This window comes from Ascaphus truei, chromosome 5 (assembly GCF_040206685.1).
Source record: "Ascaphus truei isolate aAscTru1 chromosome 5, aAscTru1.hap1, whole genome shotgun sequence".
In the NCBI taxonomy this organism is placed as follows: Eukaryota; Metazoa; Chordata; class Amphibia; order Anura; family Ascaphidae; genus Ascaphus; species Ascaphus truei.
In genome coordinates, this window is record NC_134487.1 from 95,597,250 (window position 1) to 95,622,133 (window position 24,884).

General features: G+C 41.7%; 1 protein-coding gene across 1 annotated transcript in view; it reads right to left on the reverse strand.

The window, feature by feature from the left end:
• Positions 1-24,884, reverse strand: part of TPH2 (tryptophan hydroxylase 2) — a 121,153-nt gene that overhangs the window by 80,811 nt on the left and 15,458 nt on the right. The window contains exons 5-8 of the mRNA XM_075600230.1: positions 21,808-21,875; positions 20,808-21,004; positions 3,501-3,636; positions 1,053-1,179 (exon numbers count right to left, since the gene is read on the reverse strand). Of these exons, the coding sequence (XP_075456345.1) occupies positions 1,053-1,179; positions 3,501-3,636; positions 20,808-21,004; positions 21,808-21,875 (528 nt within the window). The remainder of the gene's footprint in view (positions 1-1,052; positions 1,180-3,500; positions 3,637-20,807; positions 21,005-21,807; positions 21,876-24,884) is intronic.

The following is a 24,884-nucleotide window of genomic DNA, read 5'->3' on the forward strand; positions in this document are numbered from 1 at the left end:
GCTCATTCCTTGACGTTGGCGTGCAGGCTTATAGCACTTTGGCCAAAGGGTTTAACCAAAATACCCTTGTTTATGAGAATATTATTATTGAAGCATTTAACTATATACCAATTACTATATATTTTGTCATATTGGATGAAGCTTTGGGCTTTTCTGTCTTTTGTTGCATACATTTGGCCATACCCAGTATCACTCCTTTTGACTTGTTAAATTGCATCATATACTGAACACAAGTTTCTTATACAGGATTAAAATGTTCTTCAGCTTGTCATTGGTGTAAAAAAGGTTAGCAATGTTCCTCGGCTGTTTGACGAATGCTCCATTATTCAATAGTTTTTAAAGGCCAGATGAGTGGATTTTGGGAGTTCTAGAAAAACTATACAGTACTTCAGTAAGTAATAGTCAACGTATGTTTTTAAAAACAATAGTGAAACCAAAATTGTAGTATGTGTAACTTACTATATGAGTGGGACTTGAATATATTGTACTCATTATAAAATTAGTCATGTTGTTCAATTAGAATTAATGTATGCATATTAGGAAATTGCATTGTAAGGACCTTAAGTACGAATGAGAAAGTATCTGTAATAACAATGTTACAGGTACAGTATAGCACATGAAAAATAAGAAAAAGTAATGTAGGTAGCACAATATCTGGAAAAACATCCTTGTTTGAAATAGAAATACTGTACCTAATCCAAACAATCAGATACAGACTGCATAGATTATATCTAATAAAAGGTTTAGGAAACTTCCTGGAGCAATGTTTTACAATGGCAGGAGCACACAAATCATTTAAAAGAGTGAACTATGTTGTAGTTATATAAAGGTCAAACATTTGCTTTATCATTTAAACCTTGAAAGCATCAACACGATTGCAATAACAGAGATCAAACTAAGAGATGTACTCACTTGATTGGCAGTTAAAGATCGATAATAGCTATTACACTTCAGTGAATAATAAGCTATTTGATGTTTATTTAACGTAAAGAGTCATTTACAACAACAACAAAAACATGATGATAAATGTAACTGTTGCTTTTTAGACTCACGGTTGCTAGTTTCTGAACATCTTCATCAGACGCTCCCAGCGAAGCAAGGCCAATCTCCTGTGAAAACTGGGCAAACTTTGCATCCGCAAGTAAAGGGACGTGCCCCAGAAGTTCATGACAAGTATCCCTGGTAAAAATGACAATTATTAGTGAACTAGATAACTGGCTTTGATTAACTGAGCATTATTAACTTTTTGGTTTATTTCACATATTCAGTTGGGACTTTCAATGCTTATAGGAGCCATCCACCCTAATCAACCCTTGGGGGTGTTCCAGAGCTATACCGCAATATTTGAGCTTTGAGGACCCCCCACCCTAGTTCCTAAGATACTTATTGGTAAAGTTACCAGTATTACTCCTGGTTTTAAAAGGAGATTTAATTGGCCATCCAATAGAACGCCACAACTGATATTGCAGCTTCCTATTGGCCCGAGATGTAGCAGCCATTACGTTTCCACTGTGGGAAATGTATACCTGGTAACTTCCCCGATAAGTATCTCTGGTTCCAGGGGGTCCCCAGAGCTCAAAATAGTAAAACAGCCCCGGTTTCCATGATGTAAAAAAAACACGGAGTAGAGGGAACTTCTCCTTTAAGTATGTATTTAGTGACATTGTTTATAGTACCTAGGCATTAAAGGAATTTTGCAGATTTGTTACTATTTTATGTTTTTCTAACGCTAGATTTTAATCCACATTTTTTAAACGGTTTAATTCTAGTTTGAATAAAATAATGTAATGTATGTTTTTTTTTTTTTGCACAAAAGTTTCCGGAAAGGCTTTGCATGTTTTGCAGTATCAGCGTATCATTAAATTAACTGTTTTCCAGTACATTTGGAATATATGGGGTTACAAATTGTTCTGAGCATACACACAAGGATTTTCAAAAACTCCTGAGCATCAATATTACTTTTATTTGGGTCCATGGAAGTGCTGAAAAATACCAGCTGTTTATCAGATTTGTGATCAAATGAACCGAATACATTATGAGATACTTACCTGGTATTTGGTACATTAAACTGCAGCTGTCTGTGATTCCAAATGAGGATATTATGGTCTGTTTGAAAAATGTCGTTCTTTTTTTTCTTGCAGCTGACTTCAGACATGTTGTACGATTTCATTACAGCAAAGGGCAAGTATTCTCCAAACAAGGTACCATTTTTTTTTCTCCCTAGCTGTTTGTATTCTGTGTGGTGGTGTTAATTAACTTTCATGTAAAAACCATAATAGTGCAATATGACCAAAAATATCCACACTTTGATTGACCTTCAATGACGTTCAATGACGTTCAATGACATTTTCATAAATATTGCAGAAAAATCAACACTTTTGTTATACAACTGCAATTTTATAGTACCCTAAGCCAATGTAAACAAGGCAAATTGGAACATACATATGCAAAAACAAACTAAATTGTTATTGACACTAATGAATTCCAAGCGTACCACAATAACCTCTTGTATATTCCTAGTTAGTACTAATTAATTGGTTGCATCACCAATTCAAATTTAGCATTTAATAATTTAGACCAGGATGCAGGCCTATTAAATAGTATATGAATTCAAATGAGCAGTTTAATTTGGGTTGTATTAGACCTTATCACATAGCATTTTTAGCATTCTGGTCACAAATATTTTCCTGAGAAATAACCCGTGAGTAAATATAATTCCATCTGTTACTTCCTAGGAAGTATAATACCTCCATAGGTACATGGCCCCTTTACTCAAATACACATGATATTTACAATACATTAGTATAATGCCACATAAGGTGCTAATTAAATATGATGATTTAAATAAGTAGTATAAGCTATGTATTGGTTTCTGATGAAGGAATCATTACAAATGTCACCTTGATGTAAATGCTAAACTGCTTGCATTTGAGAGATAAAATAAAAATAAGTGTGATCACATTTAAAAAAAAAAAACTGTCTATGCTGTCCTTTCATTAAAGAAACACTTAACCATGCTAGTTATTTGATTGCTTTTCCCCAATAAATTATAATGGACAACAATTGACTTCCCAAATATAGTTAATCCAATAATTTACATTACTGTAGTCAACGCAAATCTACAAAAAAAAACCTGTGCTCATAGATGTGTCCATTATCACATGCTTCCACTAGAACGCTTTCTCATTGTATTGATTTGGTGATGCCTTGGTAATAGAAGGGCCTGAACAGTAATGCACAGGCACTGTCTTCAGTAGACGGAAATAACTGCATCTTGAAAGAAGCATTTGAAACATGCATTTTCCTATAATCAAGTGAACCCAACCTTTATTGATTTTCTTGGATACAAAATGACAGATGTTGTTCATTAGCCGTATTGAGCAGAGAGGAACCTTAGCATAATTGAATGTGCTATAATTTAAATGTCGCGTCCTCTGTTGCATATTAATCTCCACAGCCAGGTTTCATCTTGCTACAAATGAGAAACGCAGCACACTTACGGTTCAGGTGTGTAGAGGGGATCTGATCCGTGCCTGATGTATTGAGTGCAGTGAAACACTCGATAGGCTAAGCCTGCTAAAAAGTCTCGAGGAGATAGGTATCCAGCAACAGGTCTCACTGTGAAGCCAGATCTTTCTAAAGAGAAGAAATAATCAAAAATATACTAATATAGATTAGGAATAATGTTGTAGAAAAATAGTTCACAAATGTTACATACTAAACAAGGGGTTTAACTTTCTAAAATTATCATAATAAGAATAAAATATTCCCATGGCACATGTGCATCTGTATATATGGATTGAATACATTCTTATTCGGTGGTGCTTGATAAAGCCCCAGGTCTTTTTCCTTTTCACAGTTTATTCGCTGGAACACACGAGTCCATGTTCATATTCCTCATTATAATTAAAGCAATCTCAGGATGTTAGAGCAGGAAGAAAAAACAAGCACACGGCAAGTGATTCAAAAATATATTGGGTCAAAATATAATTTGAGTGCTTCAGATCCCAGAGCAGCCTTCATCAAAGACCCTGAGAAATTATATATTGATACATTATGTTTTGACCTAATACATCTTTTAAACCATTTTCTACGTGCAGTTTTTACTCCTCTAATACCTCCGGAAAGGGTGCCAGTATCTGCAGCCAGGGAACGGTGTGTCTAACATAATGGTGGTTTAAATGTCCCGCATCTTGTTTGCCTTTGCAGCAATAGTGCCCAATGTCATGCAGTAGTTGCAAAGGCAAACAAGATCTTATCTTGCATCAAACGGGCAATGGATGGAAGGGAAGTAAACATAATTATGCCCCTTTGCAAAGCACTAGTAAGACCACACCTTGAATATGGAGTTCAATGTTGGGCACCAATCCTAAGAAAAGACATTATGGAACTAGAGAGAGTGCAGAGAAGAGCCACCAAATTAATAAAGGGGATGGACAATCTAACTTATGAGAGGCTAGCTAAATTAGATGTATTTACATTAGAAAAGAGGCGTCTAAGAGGGAATATGATAACTATATACAAATATATTCGTGGACAATACAAGTAGCTTTCAAAAGAACTATTCATCCCACAGGCAGTACAAAGGACTCGGGTCATCCCTTAAGGTTGGAGGAAAGGAAATTTCACCAGCAACAAAGGAAAGGGTTCTTTACAGATAAGGGCAGTTAAAATGTGGAATTCATTAACCATGGGCACTGTGATGACAGATACAATAGTTTTGTTCAAAAAAAAGGTTGGACATCTTTTTAGATGGGAAAGGTATACAGGGATATACCAAATAAGTAAACATGGGAAGGATGTTGATCCAGGGATTAATCCGATTGCCAATTCTTGGAGTCAGGAAGGAATTAATTTTTCCCCTTAATGGGTTTTTTGTTTGCCTTCCTCTGGATCAATAAGTAAGTATAGATATAGGATAAAGTATCTGTTGTCTAAATTTAGCATGGGTTGAACTTGATAGACCTATGTCTTTTTTCAACCTCATCTACTATGTAACTATGTAACTATGTAACTATCACGCAGGCCAATAGGAAGCCGTGACGTCCCCCTAGCGGCTTGTAATCTAAGTCCTAATAATAGATAAAGATAACAAATTACACAAAAACATAATCCCTTTTCAACATTTATTTATCCACAAATTATTCAACATTCAATCACCATGTGTGAAAAAGTATGTGAACCTTTAGATTAGTACCTGGTGGCACCCACTTGAGCAGCAACAACTTCCACTAAGCGCTTCCTGTAACTGCTGGTCAGTTCCTCACATCGGTTTTGAAGCATTTTGGCCCATTCCTCTTTACAGAACTGCTTCAACTCAGTGACATTTGAGGCCTTCCTTCCATGAACAGCTCGCTTCAGGTCCTGCCACAACATTTTGACGTGGTTAAGGTTCGGACTTTGACTAGGAGATTCTAAAACGCAGAATTTCTTCTTCTGCAGCCATTGTTTTGTAGATCTGTTTCTATGTTTAGGATCATTGTCTTGATGGATGACCCACTTTCACTTGAGCTTCAGCTCACGGACGAATGGCCTGACATTCTCCTCTAGAATCTTCTGATACAATGCAGAATTCATGGTTGTGTGAATGATGGCAAGCCATCCAAGTCCTGAGGCAGCAAAGCAGCCCCAAACTGTCACACTTCCACCACCATGCTTTACTGTTTGGATGAGGTTCTTCTGTTTGAATGCAGTGTTTGGTTTTCGCCAAACAATGTTTCTCATTGAGGCCAAAAAGTTCTACCTTTGGCTCGTCGGTCCAGAGAATATTGTTCCAGAAGACTTGTGGATCTTCTATGTGCTCTTTGGCAAACTTCAGACAGGCAGCAATGTTCTTTTTAGAGATTAGTGGTTTCCTCCTTACTATACTTCCATGCACACCATTCTTGTTCAGTCGTTTTCTGATAGTTGAGTCATAAACATTCACATTAGCCAATGCGAATGTGACCTGCATATCCTTGGATGATAATTCCTTGATGATTTGCTGGTTGTTTTTGGAGAGATTTTAGTAGGACGACCGTTACTGAGTATAGTGACTGTGGTCTTGAACTGTCTCCATTTGTAAACTCGGTGAATTGGTGTAGCCCCAAAATCCTTAGAGATGGTTTTATAACCATTTTTTTTACAAATGAGTATCAATAACTGCTTTTCTGAGGTCCTCAGAGATTTCTTTTGATCATGGCAGGACGTGTTTCCACACATCTGTATGGTGAAGACCAAACTCACAATGTTTCTGATCTTTATATAGGGTGGAGCATCCCAAACTCACCCCTGAAGATCTACCTAATTATTTAAACACCTGATTCTAATTATCCCCTTTAATTTAGCAGCAGTGGCATGCCTCTCTTCACATTGCTCCAACTATTTTTTTTATTTCATCCTCCTTTTTGGTTGTTGTCTTGGCCTTTTAATCTCTCTTGGAATCCAGTCGACTACCATCTTTGTTCAACTAGAGTTATTTCTTCAGGAGTTATTTTTGGCCAAATGCCATTTTAATTTCTTCACCCTGGTGATGATGTCACAGACGTTTGTTTGGTTTCCAACCTATTCGTTATTTTTCCTGTATTTTGGGGTTATACTTCTTTGAGTTGCCTAAAGCTTCTGAATTATCTTCGTACTTCACATCCATGTGTGAGCAGAATCACAATACACTAGTCGAAAACTTTCCTCCTGAGGCAAAGTGGAAAGGTTCCCTTGAAATATTGTCAAACAGGATGAGGGAGAGGGATACATAATATGCAAAAAAAAATCAGTAATAGAAACAAATATATAGAGTAGTATTGCTGATAAAAGTTGCAGATACTGTGATGTTAATCTTCAAACATTATACTCACATAGAGTGAGTAAATAAAGCATATCACACTCAAAACTCAGGTGTGCAGCAAAGGATCCAATGTTGGTTATGATGACCTCTTAGGTACGACTCTGTGTGGGTATGCTAAGGTAGAAGACAGGAGAATAGCCTAGTGTAGTCTATACAAACTCAATTTAATAAAGTAATGGTTAAAAAAACATCTAAAATGCGCACTTACAATTAGAAAAACAAAAATAGGTGCGCATGAAAATGAAACCAGAAGAAACCAGAATTAATACATATATTTTTATCATGAAAAATCATTCATAATACAAAAAATACACATAATACAGTAATATAATAATACCCTTGTCTAAATTGACACAAATAAATTATGCACGAGCCCTAGCCACACAGGGTTAATGGATGTAAACACCCAAATACACAACCCTAGATGGTGACAGGGAAGGAGAGGTGCTAGGAATGCAAGATGTTATAGAAAAAACAGACCTTAGGCACTAGAATTCCCCTTTGTGCTCCTCGTGGCAGATAGGGCTCCACCAGCTACACAAACTGACCGTCGTCACGGACGTGCGTCGCTGCGTTATGACATCACCAACATGTTTCGTGTCACATGACACTTCATCAGGGCATATCACACTCAAAACTCAGGTGTGCAGCAAAGGATCCAATGTTGGTTATGATGACCTCTTAGGTACGACGCTGTGTGGGTATGCTAAGGTAGAAGACAGGAGAATAGCCTAGTGTAGTCTATACAAACTCAATTTAATAAAGTAATGGTTAAAAAAACATCTAAAATGCGCACTTACAATTAGTGCAGTACAAAAGGGCACATAGAATAAATCACAAGCGACAACGATCTCACCACCCCTCTCGCATACTGTAGGTTGGATGTACGCCGATGTCGGGCAGGTGCTGCTTCCTATTACGGCCTCCTGGAAACAGCAGCTGCACTCCTCGGGCTCTCTCTTGCTAAGTGTCCCTCGTTCCACTCTCCTCCTGGAGTCTACGCATTTCGCTTGATAGAGCAAGCTTCGTCAACAATCCTGACACACATTTGTGAAAGATCACTTTGGTCTTGCTGAAATACATATGGAGGTCCACTTTCTTACTTGCTTCAGAGAGTTCTCCAATTTTTTGGTGGAGCTCTTCTGGACATATATATATATATATAAATATATATATATCGCAGAGCAAATGAATGGCCCTTAGAGTAGAGATGGGCGAATGTGTCAATATGTTGTGCAAATTCTTCAGTGTTTTTTACAACATTCGATTCACAGATGCAAAGATGGTACGAATGTATGAAAATTCACCAGCACCCAAAGTTCGTGCATTCAATTCGACCCTAATGCACGAAAAGGAGGAGACATGAGATACCTGGGATACATGCTAATAGGTGTGCTCCTTTTTGTGCACAGGTGTATCTCCATGTGTTGTTTGAAGGTGGGTTTGAGGGGATATACATATCGCTAGGGACTATAGTAAATAAAATATGATCTCTCTCTCTCTCTCTTGGCGGTCAGCAGTATTGCATGCATACAAAGGTAGATGACTGTCCTTTTTTTAAACCAAACCGTAAATATCTGTACCTCTTTGAGGGAGAAAAGAGCTTAAATGCCTCACTGTTCCAGACATAGAAGACCATACCCTAGCTTCCAGGTCTGCTAGGGTGTCCCAATCTACTCTTCATTGGAACTGATGGTCTATAAGACACCGCAGCCTCTCTGTCTCATTGTTGCCCAGCATGCAGGGAAGCAGTTTCACAGTCCTGCAGGAAAATGTCATCAGTTCCCAGAAGGATTGCCTGGGAACATCTGAGACTCACGTTCAGCACCAGCACCAAGCATTTCACGGACTGGAAGGGAGCAGGGTCTCAGAGCTTCACAAGCCTGCTAGGAAGCAGGGCTTCAGTTTCCAGAGGGGTTGCCTGGGAATAGCTAGGACTCACACCTAGCACCAAAGATAAGGACTTTCTTTGTTGTTGCAGATCTATGCTGTTTATGTTTGCTCGTTTACACTTGCTTCAGCAGTGTGCTATGAAAAATAGTGATTTCAATTGCAAATAACACTTCAGATTAAAATAAATATTTATAAAGAATTATTATTACAAAATCAAACAGAATAGTATCGAGAGCCAATGAGAAAATTTTGTGAAAAACACAGTGAGCAGTAATAGCCACAAAATACGTGGTGTGTGGACTCTTCACTAACCCTACCAACAAGTCCAATCCATCAGAACCACCAAACATTTTCTGATTTCCTCCTCCCATCTTACTTTTGGTCATTGTCTTGGTATAGTGGTATTGCTTGGAATCCAATCAAGTACTATCTCTTTCCAACAATGGTCATTTCTTTTTGCTATATGTCCAGCCACTGCCATTTTATTTTGTTCAACCTTGTTATGATGTCACAGACTTTTGTTTGGTTTCAAACTCAACCTTTCTTTTTCCTGTCTGTTAATACTCGTAACATACATATCACCAGTGTTCGACAAATCACCCAAAAATCTACTTGCCCAACCAAAAAATCTACTCACCGCCTAGTCCCGCCCCCAACCCCGCCACTAGTCCCTCCCCCAACCCCGCCCCTAGTCCCACCCCCAATCCCGCTTTAAAATAAAATATATAAATAAAATCCATTTAATAAATTCCTAGTCAGAACAACATTCATTTTTGACAAATGTATTTATTACATTATACTACAATTAGTCCTTGTTACGTGTGTGTGTGTGTGTGTGTGTGTGTGTGTGTGTGTGTGTGTGTGTGTGTGTGTGTGTGTGTGTGTGTGTGTGTGTGTGTGTGTGTGTGTGTGTGTGTGTGTGTGTGTAAATGTCGGATCTAGAAATAAAAGCCACAGGTGAATGACTAGTTTCCTGAACCCCTTAACCAGTGTCTGGACGTCCCCGCTTCACAATATCTAAAGCAGCAATCCCGCCTGGGATCTTACCTGATCCGCAGTCCCTCAATGTCCAGGTACCTCATTCCCGCAATGTTATAAGTTGGAGGGGAGGTGTTCCCTACCTGTCTTCTGGGTTAGGGGGGATTCCGATGTCTTCCATGTGAAGCTTGAGTCAGATCTGGAAGAAAGCAGTATAAGTTATTTTGGTGTAGTATAGGACAGTTAAGATATATAGGGTAAATAAGATATCCAGATACAGAGAGGGGAGAGAGGGGAGAGGGGAGAGAGGGAGGGGGGAGAGAGGGGAGAGAGGGAGGGGGGAGAGAGGGGAGAGAGGGGAGAGAGGAAGAGAGAGAGAGAGGAAGAGAGAGAGAAAGAGGAAGAGAGAGAGAGAGGAAGAGAGAGAGAGAGAGGAAAAGAGAGAGAGGAAGAGAGAGAGGAAGAGAGAGAGAGGAAGAGAGAGACAGAGGGGGGAGAGAGTAAAAGAGACAGAGGGGGGAGAGAGAGAAAGAGACAAAGGGGGGAGAGAGAAGAAGAGAGAGAGGAGAGAGAAAAAGAGACAGAGAGGGAGAGAGAAAGAGAGAGGGGAGAGAGGGAAGAGAAAGAGAGAAAGAGAGAGGGGAGAGAGGGAAGAGAAAGAGAGAGGGGAGACCAGAGAGAGGGGAGACCAGAGAGAGGGGAGACCGGGAGACCAGACAGAGAGGAGACCGGGAGACCAGAGAGAGGGGAGACGGGGGAGACCAGAGAGAGGGGAAGCCGGGAGACCAGAGAGAGGGGAGACGGGGGAGACCAGAGAGAGGGGAGACCAGAGAGGGGGGAGACGGGGGAGACCAGAGAGGGGGAGACGGGGGAGACCAGAGAGGGGGGAGACCAGAGAGAGGGGAGATGGGGGAGACCAGAGAGAGGGGAGACGGGGGAGACCAGAGAGAGGGGAGATGGGGTGACTGACTGACCGGGACAGGGGTGACTGACTGACCGGGGCAGGGGTGACTGACTGACCGGGGCAGGGGTGACTGACTGACCAGGGCAGGGGGGACTGACTGACCGGGGCAGGGGTGGGTGACTGGGGCAGGGGGGGATGACTGATTGGGGGGGGTACCTCTGGTGTCACACACATACTCCCATACACACATTCACATTCTCCCATATATATACACACAAACACACACACACACACATATATACACACACACACACACTCCCATATATATATACAAACACACTCCCATATTTACACACACACACACACACCCATATATACACACACACACCCATATATACACACACACCCCCATACACACACACACACCCCCATATACACACACACAGACACTCTCCCATACACACACACACACACATTCTCCCATGCACACACACACTCACTCTCTCTCTACACACCTTTTGGAAAGGCCATGACCAGCACCACCACGCTCCCCCCCCCCCACCCGCCCATCTCCTTCTCCGCGGGGACCTGAGGGGACATCCCCACTCCCATCACCCGCCGCGCTCTCTGACACGGGACCGGGGGGGAAGCGGAGGGGAAGCAGGGACATGAGGGGGCATCCCCGCTCCCATCCCCCGCCGCGCTCTCTGACGCGGGACCGGGTGAAAGCAGGGGAGGGGGGAAGCAGGGACATGAGGGGGCATCCCCGCTCCCATCACCCGCCGCGCTCTCTGACGCGGGACCAGGGGGAAGCGGGGGGGGAAGCAGGGACATGAGGGGGCATCCCCGCTACCATCTCCATAACTGCGGGCAGCAGGAGCGCCGGGGAGGGGAGGGAGGTGGGGGAAGGCACAGATAATACTTACTGTGTTCTCCATGGGAAAAGAATGGCTGCTCGTTGGGGGCTGGCTCATATAGAGCCTGGCCGCGCACCCACAAAGCCTGGGAGCGCGCGCCAATCAGCTGTCAGGTATGGGGAGTTTTATTTTTATTTTTCACCCAGCGCAAGCAGGGAAATTTCAGCGTGAGCAGGGAAATTTTAGCGCGAGCAGGGAAATTTTAGCGCGAGCAGGGAAATTTCAGCGCGAGCAGGGAAAATTTAAAAAAACAAACACGTGTGCTGCTTGGGCCAATATTTACTCGCCCGGGGATTAAATCCTCTCGCCCCGGGCATGTAAATGTATATGATTGTCGAACACTGCATATCACCATACGTTAAGTTGTCTGGAGCTTCTGGATTGGGTTTGATTTTAGGGTCCAAGTTTGAGCACAGGCAAAATACACTTTCCTTTTGAGGAACAGTGGAATGTTCCTTTGCAAGATTGTCTTGTTTGTTCCAAATGTGCTCCTTCCAATCATACTTCTATTAATTTCATTCAAATGGTTTTCACCTATTGATATGTGCTGATCAAAGTAGACATAGTCTTTACCTTCTTCAAGTTCTATTTAATTTATTTCTATATTTGTAGAGTTGACACATTTGTTGAACATCACTTTAATCTTGCCGAGATTCATATGGAGGCCCACTTTCTTACTTTTTTCAGCAAGTTCTCTTATTTGTTGCTGGAGGTCTTCTGGACTTGTGGCAAAAAGAACAATGTCATCTACAAATCATAGATGACAAGTACAGTTAGGTCCGGAAATAATTGGACACTGATACAAGTTTTGTTATTTCGGCTGTGTACCAAAATAAATTCAAGTTACAGTTAAATAATTAATATGGGCTTAAAGTGCAGTCTATCAGCTTTAATTTGAGGGTATTCACATCCAAATTGGAGGAAAGGTTTAGGAATTACATCTCTTTAATATGTAGCCCCCTCTTTTTCAAGGGACCAAAAGTAATTGGACAATTGACTCAAAAGCTGTTTCATGGACAGGTGTGGGATATTCCTTCATTATTTCATCATCAATTAAGCAGGGAAAATGTCTGGAGTTGATTCCAGGTGTGGCATTCAGAACCCTCAATAATAGAAAGGCCAGATTAGACTTTTCCAAACAATATCTAAAAAAGCCAGCCCGATTCTGGAACAGCATTCTTTGGATAGATGAAACTAAGATCAACCTGTACCAGAATGATGGGAAGAAAAAAGTATGGAGTAGGCTTGGAACGGCTCATGATCTGAAGCATACCACATCATCTGTAAAACACGGTGGAGGCAGTGTGATGGCATGGGCATGCATGGCTTACAATGGCACTGGGTCACTAGTGTTTATTGATGAAGTGACAGAAAACAGAAGCAGCCGGATGAATTCTGAAGTGTATAGGGATATATTGTCTGCTCAGATTCAGCCAAATTCAGTGAAGTTGATTGAACGGTGCTTCACTTTACAGATGGACAATGACCCAAAACATACTGCGAAAGCAACCCAGGAGTTTTTTAAGGCAAAGAAGTGGAATATTCTGCAATGGCCGAGTCAAGAACCTGATATCAACCAGATCGAGCATGCATTTCACTTGCTGAAGACAAAACTTAAGGCAGAAAGAACAACGAACAAACAACAACTGAAGACAGCTGCAGTAAAGCCCTGGCAAAGCATCACAAAGGAGGAAACCCAGCGTTTGGTGATGTCCATGCGTTCCAGACTTCAAGCAGTCATTGCCTGCAAAGGATTCTCGACAAAATATTAAAAATGAACATTTTCTTTATGATTGTGTTAATTTGTCCAATTACATTTGAGCCCCTGAAATAAGGGGACTGTGTATGAAAATGGTTGCAATTCCTAAACGTTTCGTACAATATTTTTGTTCAACCCCTTGAATTAAAGCTGAAAGTCTGCACTTCTATTGCATCTCAGTTGTTTCATTTCAAATCCATTGTGGTGGCGTACAGAGCCAAAATTATGAAAATTGTGTCAGTGTCCAATTATTTCCGACCTTACTGTATTTACTATTGATTCCTTTTTCCCTAACTCAATGTCCTGAACAAATCTCCAAGTATTGCTATGATAAACTTTAGTGACATGGAGTTTCCTTGTCGCACCTTATCTAGCTTGTATCTTCATGTAAACTAATCGTTGATGTGGCAGTCTCGTTCCTTATATTATCAATGTACGCTTCTTTAATGCTTTATCTTCTTAATGTAGAGGGAGAAAGGGGGTGGCCCGGGATTAAAGGGGTTACACCCCATTTGGCCATCCCCTGACCTCACCAGGGAGACCAGGGGTTAACTGGGCTGAGACCCAGAACTGTGATTCACCCCCTGTTATAACCTGTAAATGTGTATTCCCCTGTTTCCCCTGTTTTATTGTAACAACTGGTCTGCAGCCCACACACACTGGGATCCATCCGGGAGCACAAGGGTTAATAGCTGTATAGTGATTATAGCCCTTTGTGTAGATTTTCCCGCCTTTTCAGGCACCATTTTGCAGGTTCCCATAGGCCGCCATTCGGGCTCAATGCTTTTTAATGGTGAATCTTGCTGTGGAGTCCGGTTCCTGAGAAGACCAGCAGATGGCGTCCGAGAGGGAGAGCGGCGGTTTCCCATTGAAAGTCTATGGGCTCATTGACTTCAATGGAGAAACCCTCGAAAGAGCTTTCCAGGAACGAGTTGGCTGCTGTCCAAACCGCTTAACCGCAAAGTGGATACATTTTCAATAGGGGAGCTTTGATCACTTACAAGTCAAGTTCAACGACAAGTGGCGTGGGAATAAACAGTTCTAGGGCCCCTAGGAATAAAATTCTTTCTGTCCCTAGTTCCTAGACTCCCCCCCACCCGACCACAACCGGGTCCCCGTATCCTGGACCCCCGATAAGGGTCGAACCCATAAGAGCGGGCCGCACCATAGGTTCCAATGGCGGCGGCCGAACCGGCTCAGGAAAACGGCTAAATGTGAAAAGCTGAATTTTGGTATTCCATAGCTCCGGTTCCGGAGGGTCCAGAGAGTCAGAGTTTGGGGTATCTGTAGCCACTGCTCCCGCATCGCTGCAGAACCATCCTTGACCCTCTGAGACCAACCCGACGGAGTATGGACCCCTTTGAAAGTTCGGGATTTTTCCCATAGACTTCAATGGCGGCCAAACCCCATTGACCGGCTACGGCGGAAAACTCCCATTGACTTCAACGGCGGCATCGCCCCGTTGAAAGTCTATGGCGGGGATTCCCATAGCCGCCGACGGCGGCGGTTTACCATTGAAAGTCTATGGCGGCGAAGCCCGTTGTTTTCAATGGGGATTTAGTGAAAAACCGTGATTTCTTGTAGCGGAGATTTTTGTATTAAAATGAAAAATTATTTAAGGTGCATTTGTGTAACTCAGGTTCCAAAGGTCGTAGCACGTCGCTTTTTGGACCATACGGTGTCCCAGTTCCGACATTGAGAACTGGGAAGTTTGGACCTGCTGGACCCAGCGGAACCGGATATTTTAATACGTTTATGTTTATGTTTAATACTGTGTCCCCAGGTATGGACAAAAACCCAGAGGAAATTCCTTTGCATACCAGGGTAGCAGATGGCCCTAGAGGCGACCCAATGTCTAGGACTTAAGTATTGTTCAAAGGGTTTTGTCACCCTCCCTGTTTATTTGAGGGCGGAGAAGGCTCAAACCGGAGCAGTTTTTAAGTGTCCCATTTAACACCTTCCAACAAAGGTTTTCCTGCCAGAGATCCAAATGGGTAGACTGGCTGGCATTCCATTTTCATATGTGGGGCTACAGAAATGAGACCCCAGAGTTCTACTGTGCCTGTGCCTGTGCCAGCTAGCAGGGGGGCATGTGTTAAAATGTGTTCCCACGTTAAAGAGTGGCTGGAGATAATTGAAAACCAATCACAGGTACTTAATGTTAAGGATAGAGGGACAAAAGGTTTATAAACTGCTGTCCACCCTATATCCTTTGTCTTCGTTTGCTGATATGGTTACCTGATATCACCTGAATGATTACCTGATTGCTGAGAAAAATGATTCATCATACTTCTCATTCCCCAACCCCTAAGTAAGTGTACTTCTTGTTTGTTACTGTATTATTCGTGTGTTCACCTATCCAAAGGAATAAATATACTTTATTATATCTAAGACTCGTTTCAGTTCAGACACAGTGATAAATATATATCATCTGTTATATATATTTATGTGACCTTATACAGCCTGCCATAATCTCACCGTGACACTTAATACTTTTGAAACCTATGATGTGTAGACAGAATCAAATGCTTTTTCATAAAATATGAATCCCAAACTCAGGGTAAATCATATAAATATATATATATATAAGCTGTGTTAACAGCGAGCATTAGCTTATATGGGCTCCATGTAACAATGGTTTTTCAGACAAAAGGTGACACGGTGTGCTCATTTGCATGTCATTTCCCAGAATCCCTTACTGCAGTCAAAGCTCTGTATGCTGGGTGATAATGGTGAAAGGCAGGGTTGCAGACCTGCCTAAGACATGTGAATGTGCTCACAAGTGATCTTTTCATTATATATATATATATATATATATATATATATATATATATATATATATATATATATATATATATATATATATAAATTATTATGGTTTAGACTATCCCATAGCCTCTCTTGCATTCCCAGTAAAATCAACCCCACACTGATGAGACCCATCAAGGTCGAAACAGCTGTCTGTGGGTGGTTTTCTGGGTATGCACCTTAACCCTGGCTGTGCTCAAAGCTGTGACCATGCAGCAAGCTTAAGCCTATAGGGAACCATGTTAAAAATGGTTATTGAGGCAAAAAGTGACACTGTGTGCTCATTTGCATGTCATTTCCCAGAATCCCTTGCTGCAGTGGAAGTGCTGTATGCTGGGTGATAATGGGGAAAGGCGGGGTTGCAGACCTGCCTAAGACATGCAGATGAGCATACAGCTATATTTGCATATATATATATATATATATATATATATATATATATATATATATATATCATACATTACCAGAAACTGGCAAAAAGGAGACAGCACTCAGACAGGTAAGTTCAGTACGTGTATTAAAACACAAAGCACAAAAGTCTAACGTTTCGATCCCACAGGGGGATCTTCCTCAGGGGGGTGCAACAGACACAGGACAGTGAGTGACTTATACACCCCAAAACCCAAGTGACATAAAGATCACCACATCATCAAAAAACATCATCATCGGGTGCCAAAGCAGCTGTGCATAATACAATCTAATTAGATTGTGCTCCAACTCCATGTGTGTACTCCTATTGGGGAATCCTAGTCACATGATCGAGCCCAGGCTGTCAGTGCGATTGCATGTATACAAACTGATGCTGCCTTAGCAGTCTCGGTTGTCAAGACAACCACATGTGTGCAATGGCTCAAATCTGTAAATGTAACAGACACCAGTGGTTGTCACGAGTACTGCACGTGCACAGATCCACCACCGCAGATGTGTATGTACTGTAGCAGTGATGAACTTAATCCTAAACAGCACCTAAGGATAACAGATACTGGCATGCGTATATCTGTAGAATCCTATAGCAGACGGAACCCACTGTAATCCCAGTCGGGTAACCCATAATACTCCTGATGGCGTCACATATGGCATGGACATACAAAGTTTGCTGGTTAACCCATAGTGAACCACATACTGCTGAGGGCACAAAATGCGGTCAAATAAAGAAACATGCTGTCTGGGCTTACGACTAGCCGCATCTCATGTCTAGTGTGATACTGGCATGTGTAAACAACCTGGGTCTGTTGACTAAGTAGCCTACCCATGTGACCAAAAATAAGTACATGTGAATATATGCATAAATAAGTACATATTAGTACTGGTATAGCAAGGGGAGGAGGAGACAGAGTAAGTGCCGCCCAAACGGTCATAGATGCACCAAAAAATTAAACACACAATAGGTAAGTGAGGTGCAAGAAGGGGAAGGGAATAAAAGAAAAGGAAAAAGTTGAGCCGAGTGAACAATATATAGAGTCAAATTTGTCAGGAAGACATGAAAAACATATTCGTAGCTGAACAATGCTGACTGGCCAAGGGCCCTTGGAAAGGATATTATAGGAAGCACCCTAAATTCATGTCCTCATTTAGACCTTTAGGAGCCATCGTGTCTAATTTGTAGATTGTTCTCGACTCAAGTTGGAGCAATAATTTATGTCTATTCCCACCCCGTGGTGGTGCATGTGCTTGTAGAATCGCCATACACCGAAATGTAGCCAAACTGTGTTGTTTGGATTTAAAATGTCTTGCTACTGGAAGCAGCTTGAGATCCTCCTGGTTGGTGGAGTCTGCGAGGGCTTTCCGAATTGTTGAACGATGCATTGCTATTCGTTCCTTAAGCATCCTTGTCGTCTTGCCCAAATAGACAAGCCCAAATGGGCATTTGATACTATAAACAACGAATCTCGAATCGCAGTTGAGAAAATCCAGTATTTTAATTTGGTAACCCTTATGCGGGTGCATATATGTCTTGCCCAATATTAAATATTGGCAATTCACGCACCCCCTGCATTTATGTACCCCTGGATGTTTAGTAAGCCAGGTGGGTGATGTAAAAAAAGAAAAGAGGCTGGGGCGCTCCCTTGTTTTTTTAGGCTTGTGATGCTACCTGTTTTGTGATGCGTAACCAAATAAAGGGTAGTGTATACTTGCCCTTGTTGTTTTCTGCAGCTTGACCTGTAGAGAAGATAAAGCCCGGAATCTTCTTAGAGTTGCAGTGGAGACGGAGGGTTGGTCAGCGCACGGGATCCCGTGCGCTGACCAACCCTCCGTCTCCAGGTGGGTGATGTAGCATATTTATCCACCTGGTCTGCTTGCATAAGGTAGTCCCCAATATTACGACCCCGTTGATAGCAAAAGAGGTGAGGGGACTTGAAGAGTTCCCAATGCGTTTGTCATTAGCAAATATGTGCCAATTATTTCGAATGCTGCGTTGTATCAGGTTCGAAGCAGTGCTGTATGTAGATACTACATGGAATCGTTCAATACCCTGGGCTTTTGATTTAGGTGTAAGTAAATCCTCCCTGGTGAGTAGCTGAGCTTTCGTCAATGCTTCATTGATTTCAAATTGGTCATAGCCTCTTTCAATGAAACGTTCGGCCATTTTCAGAAGTGCCGGTTCCACCTTAGCTGGATCACTCGTTATCCTCCGTACACACAGCATCTGTGAATAGGGAAGGCCCTTCTTGAGAGGTGGTGGGTGATGGCTACCCGCATATAGCAGTGTGTTTTTGTCAGTGTCCTTAGTGTTGATCCTTGTACAGAGTGTGTTGTTCTCCTTGTATATCACGGTGTCCAAAAATACAATCTCCGATATGTTGTACTTATGAGTGAAGCGTATGGTGGAGGGTATGAGGTTGACATAATTAATGAACTCTAGTAAATCCTGTTCACCACCACCCCACAGTAGAAAGATATCGCCAATGTATCTTGAATAGTAAAGGATTCGTTCGGCATAAAGAGCATTGTGTAAACGATGTGTCTGCCCATACGTGTCCGTAAAAATATTAGCATAGCATGGGGCCATATTGGACCCCATCGCGGTGCCCATGAGCTGGAGGTAGTATGTACGTTCAAACCTGAAATAGTTCTTATGTAGTATCAAATCTGAACTTACCTGTCTGAGTGCTGTCTCCTTTTTGCCAGTTTCTGGAAATGTATGCTTTTGTTATCTTACATTGTTATCTACATGTATATATGTATATATTTCTCCAGGAAGTCTCTTCTTAAACGACTCCCATGAGATCTATTATGCTGTATCCACTGATAAATAACACTTGTTAAAACGGATCCATGGTGGTAATATGATAACTATAAATACAGCCTGTTGGATATACACATACTGTGGTCTGTGACAGAGTCATAGACTCTATGCATATTAGTAGGAGGTTGCTCTATGCCTGCTTTCCAGTATGAGAGGGGTTAACTCCACCAGCTTGGCAATCCACAGGTGAACCTAATTAAGTTAGCTTACCTGCTTTAAAAATGGAAGAGGAAAAGCGAGAGAGAGCGAGAGCAAAGCTACCAGATAGACAGATACACAGAACAAAGGCTGCTCATACTTCCTCTGTACCTAATGGAATTGAGCTCCAAGGTAAGGAGCCAAGTTGTATTTCCACCAGTTGTTGGACTGGACCTAGTTTAGCTAATCAGCCGAGTAGATAGGCTTACCTATGTTTAGTTAGTCTCCATAATGGGGAATAGGCTTTTGTTTGATGCTTTGTTTGACTTAAAGGGTCAGTGTGCCTATTCTTGTGTTATTATTGTGGACAAATAAAACCACCATAATATTATCTTCCTGTAAGATCTGTGTCGCCTTGTCACTAACCATGGCCATCTTGCCACATGCCCTACTAACTGAGAGCTACATAACACAAGGAAGTACTGTACAAAAAGAGGGTCCCTAAAGTTCAGGGACGCTAGACTGCTCCTAATACAATCTGCACTCCTGATCCAAAATGATGTATCAAATTATCACATTTATTAAACATACCACATTGATTATACATATTAAACCCAACACATTCAAAATGTCACCTCGAAACAAACCACAAATAGTACAATATATATATAAATGTAAGAAACTGATTGCATCAAATTTATAAATCTCTGTAAAATATCTCCATCAAATAAATGCCTGCATGAAGACCTTTTGTATTTCTGTGGTGAGAGAAAACAGACTGGGAATCTTAAAATCAGAATATTCTTATTTCAGTCTTCCAAATGTACAAAAAAAAAACTATGCTAAGATCATGAAACATATTTAGCGTAAAAATAATATTTTATACTGAGTAAGATGAGAATGCACTTCTAGAATTCTTACCTTAGATCAGTGGTTCCCAATAGAGATGGGCGAATCAGCCCAAATCTGTTTCCTGGATTTTCTCGCATTACCCCCCCCCCCCCCCAAATCTGTTTCGCAGGGTAAAATCCGCAAACGGATTTGGGCTTTGTTTTTCCACACAGATTCAACAGCTTTGAAGGATATCCCTGATTCAGTACAGCTGAGCCACTGATTGAACCACCACTGCTCAAGCAGGGATATCCTTAAAACCTCGCATGTTGGGGGGTTTTGATCACTGGAGTTGGGAACCACTGCCTTAGATAGTCATCAACATATTGCTAGATCATTAAGAAACAATAAGTATCGTATGTTGTTATCTGGTCTTCCTATCCTATGCTAATTTACAGGTCCTTTAGTTTAAAATGTGCACACAGAGTGAGTCCATTTAAAAGTCTTACCTTTCAGAAAAATCGCAACATCCTCAAGCTGTGGTACATTGTCTTCTCTGTATCCACAATATTTGGTTAACAAAGGGAGGTTCTTCAAATACTCTTGACAGGCATGGGTTGGATATAACTTTTTGAGTTCCCTAAATACTGTGCCCCAAGTTTTTATTTCTTCTGCTGTATACTCCACTCTTGGAATAGGCTGTCCACTAAAATAAAAGTGTAAAACACGTCAAGAAAGGGAATAAGAATTTTCGTCCTTTTGCTAACCAAAATAGTTATACATGTTATACCCCAATAAACACACATAAGTATAATGAAGGACATGTCCTCCGACCAATGACTATGAATAAAGAAAAGGACAGAGATACCAAGAAGGACGACAACATGGAAGGAGGGGCCAAAAGAGAGCTATAGCTGGAGATGAGCATGTGAGTGGGAGGAGATCTGCAGAGAGAGAGACGAGAGGAACTGTCCCAACAAGCATGGCAAGAGATACAGTGCCGTGGCAGAACCTTCCCAGATTGGCAGAGCAGTGCATACTGGAGGAAGTGGGTACAGGTGAGAGGAGAGTACATCGGCAAGTAAAAGGAACCCGTGTAACCTCGGTGTCCTGAAGCTGGGAGTAGATCAAGCGGAAACACAACCAAGGGATCAGCACTACAGTACTTCAGTATCCTTTTCATCATACACATCTACCACCATTCTTTGCGAAGTGCTAGTCCTGCACCTATTAACACCTACATTTCACACAAGCTCTAATTCTGTGCCGGCACCAACAGTGGCCCATTAGTTAGCATCTGGGCCACCAGGACAGAGTAAGAGACACTTAGGGACTCTCTCTCTCTCTCTCTCGTCTGACCCCAGCCTGGTCCCTTGCCAGCTGAGTAGATTATTTTACACACAGGGGAGGTGAACTCAGGCCCCCAAGCTAGTTTCCAAACTTTAATATACTGTACCTAGGGAAATAAGGCGGGGTTAAATAGAAAACTGTGACTTAGTAAAAACTTACTATTTATAGGTCATGGCAACATCCACAAAATACTTTCTTCTTTGTCGATATACATTGTCCTTAAATCCCTTTAGTAAACAAAACAAAAGAACAATTTAAAATAAATACACATAAAGATAATTATATGATGGGAAAAGGCGATGCTGGAAACACGGATTGGCCAGTTCCTGTGAGCAGCAGATTTTCATGGATTAGGGAGGAGAATTGAGCAGTGTCTCCAGTTGTATGTATACATAAATCCTCTCAAACCTTCCTATCAAATAAATTAGGGAGAGATGCCTATACTGAAAAAGGAGCACACCTGAGGTACCCTGGGTGATATGCTAATTGATATACAAAGTATATTTAAATGAGTCATATCCCACACTTTCTAAAACGATGTCCATAAGAACTATATTGAGTTGAGAATCCTAGTGACTGGAATGGTGTACAGGTGTCAGACCCAACAAGATTAGAACCCACAACCTCTGATATTTTGGGAATCAGCTGGGCATTAGCTCCGGGCATCCTCCTCCTCAGATCAGAGTTCGGATTCTTAAAAATGTACTTTGATTTTTTAGTACCATTCTGATCGGATTTAGTCTAAAAAAACATATCATCATCTCCAGCTCTTGTCAGTTGACTGCTGAATGAAGGCCTCCTGAATGGTCTTCCAGGTACTGTGGTTGGACGTCTCTTTTTTACGTTGCTCCAATAAATCTTCTGGTTTCATCATCCCACCTTACTTTTGACCGTCATCTTCGCCTTTTGATATCGCTTGTAATCCACTTGAGCACCATATTTGTCCAACAATGGTAACTTCTTGCAATATGTCTGGCACACTGCCATTTAATTTATTCATCATTGTGATGTTGCCACAGACGTTTGTTTACTTCCAACCCATTTGTTCTTTTTTCCTGTGTCTTTGGGTGATACTCAGCATACATCTCTCTAAACTTCTTTGAATTGTCTGAAGCTTCTGAATAATCTTTGCATTTAGGCTTCAAGTCTCACATCCAAACATGTGCTCTAGTAAAATACACTGATCAAACATGTTTCTCTTGAGTCACAATATAAGATTCCCATGAAAGATTGTGTTCTTGCTCTCAAATGAAATCCATCTCATCTTCATTCTTCTAATGATTTCATTGGAAAGGTTTCCATCCATTGATTGTTCTATTCCATTTATTTGGATCTGTGTGGAGTTGACACATTTGTTGTACATCATTTTTGTCTTGCTGAAATTCATATGGGGGTCCACTTTCTTACTAGCTTTGGTGAGTTCTCTGATTTTTGCTGGAGGTCTTCTGGACTTGTGGAAAAAATTAAGTTGTCTGCAAATCATAGATTAACTGTTGCTTTTCATTCCTGTTTCTTTTCAATTCAATATCTTGCATTCATCTATAATTTAGTATACTGTTAAGGGAACTACGTGTGCTGCCATTACCTGTGGCTCACAGAAGGGCTGAGCCTCCGCAGCTGGGAGCCTGGGGTGATCTCTCATTCTCCTCGGTGCAGTGCCTCCCCCTGATCCCACGACGTCTGCTGAGTCCTCTCGCTCTTAGGTCCACATAGGGGTCCACCTCTTAAGGGAGCTCCAACTGGAGGGTGTCACTTAATGACTATAGTAGCCTGTGGTCTGATCCCAAACCGCAGGTTGCCGTTCACCGCGTGGCATCATTTCAATGGTGCTACACCTGACACTACAAGGCTAAACCGTAGCGTCCCTGTCTTGGGTCCCTGTCTTGGGCCAAAATCTAGAAGGGGACTTAGGACCTAGCTGGGACCAAAGGGACAATCCTAGTCCAGGGGAGCACTGCTCCCTGGACACTACCTCAACGGTTCTCCCCTTCTTCCAACTGCCAGTAAATGCCAGCAACTCGAGCAACTGCCTGTAACTGCCAAACTGTGTTGAACATTCTACCTGCATGTCCCTCAGGCTCCTGCAGTCCCTTGCGCAGCCTCTCCTAAAATGGACGTCGCAACTCTGGGGACTGCGCATGCGCAAAAGCACCCAACTGCACAAACCTAAAATGGCCACCGCAATGTCTCGCCTCTCTGCGCATGGCTGCATTTGCGCATGCGCGAACTTCAAGATGGTGGCCCCCGCTTGCCGGGTACGCTGCGGAGCTCCGCCGTTCCCATACACCACAGTCTTCAGGTGACAATTTCCTTGGTTGTTACATTGGTTGATTTCATGGTAGAAGTCTTTCACTTCATTGTCTGTGTGACTTGATGTTGAGGCATAAACTTAAATTGTCCTACTTTGTATCACACATTTTGTTGTGATAAAAAAAAATTTTAATGTACAGGTTTGCTAATTTTTTCTATACATTTTTATAAAACAATTTTGTCAAGATTTGTATCACACGTCTAAAACTTGTATATCTTGGTCAACTGAATGAGGACTCTGGCTGCTCTGTTCAATGTGCTTTTATACTCCTATGTTTAAGCCTTCTCTGCTGATTCTTCCATCTTCTGTACCTCAGTAATATAATAGGAGTCCACTTTTGAGCTCAATGAGGCCTTCATATAATTGTTTCTTCTTACGTCACCAAGGCCACCAATATCCCATTTAATCTGTTTGAATTCGTCTTCCAGTTCTTACAATGCTGCTTCACTAGAGTGAGTCCGGAAGTTATAGGTAGGTGGCTACATTGAGGTTTTAATGACAGCTTGTGTTTAGTCTCTGGGGATTTTCTCTGACTTCATGCCTTATTCCTGACCGCTGTCAAGATAAGGGACAGTCAGGCCTCCGGAGAAGGAGGGCCATTGCTTTTCGGTATCTTTCACATTTTGGGTTTGAGGTCTTACTTGCCATGCCGGCCTCATTTACATGTTTGCAAGTACCTTTCACAGTATATTTTATCCTGCCACCACTGTACATCTGAAAATAAAGAAAAACTAGGAGCACAGCAAAAAGGAGGAGAACTGGAGGCCAAATAGAAAAATAACAAAAATGTATTTAATGAGACATAAACTAATTAAAAAGAGAAACCTCTAACGCGTTTCTCGCATGGTGCGCTTTATCAACTGTACATCCATTGCTACCTTCCTGCCACTTTGATCAAATGAATTGACCATTGTATGGATGCTGA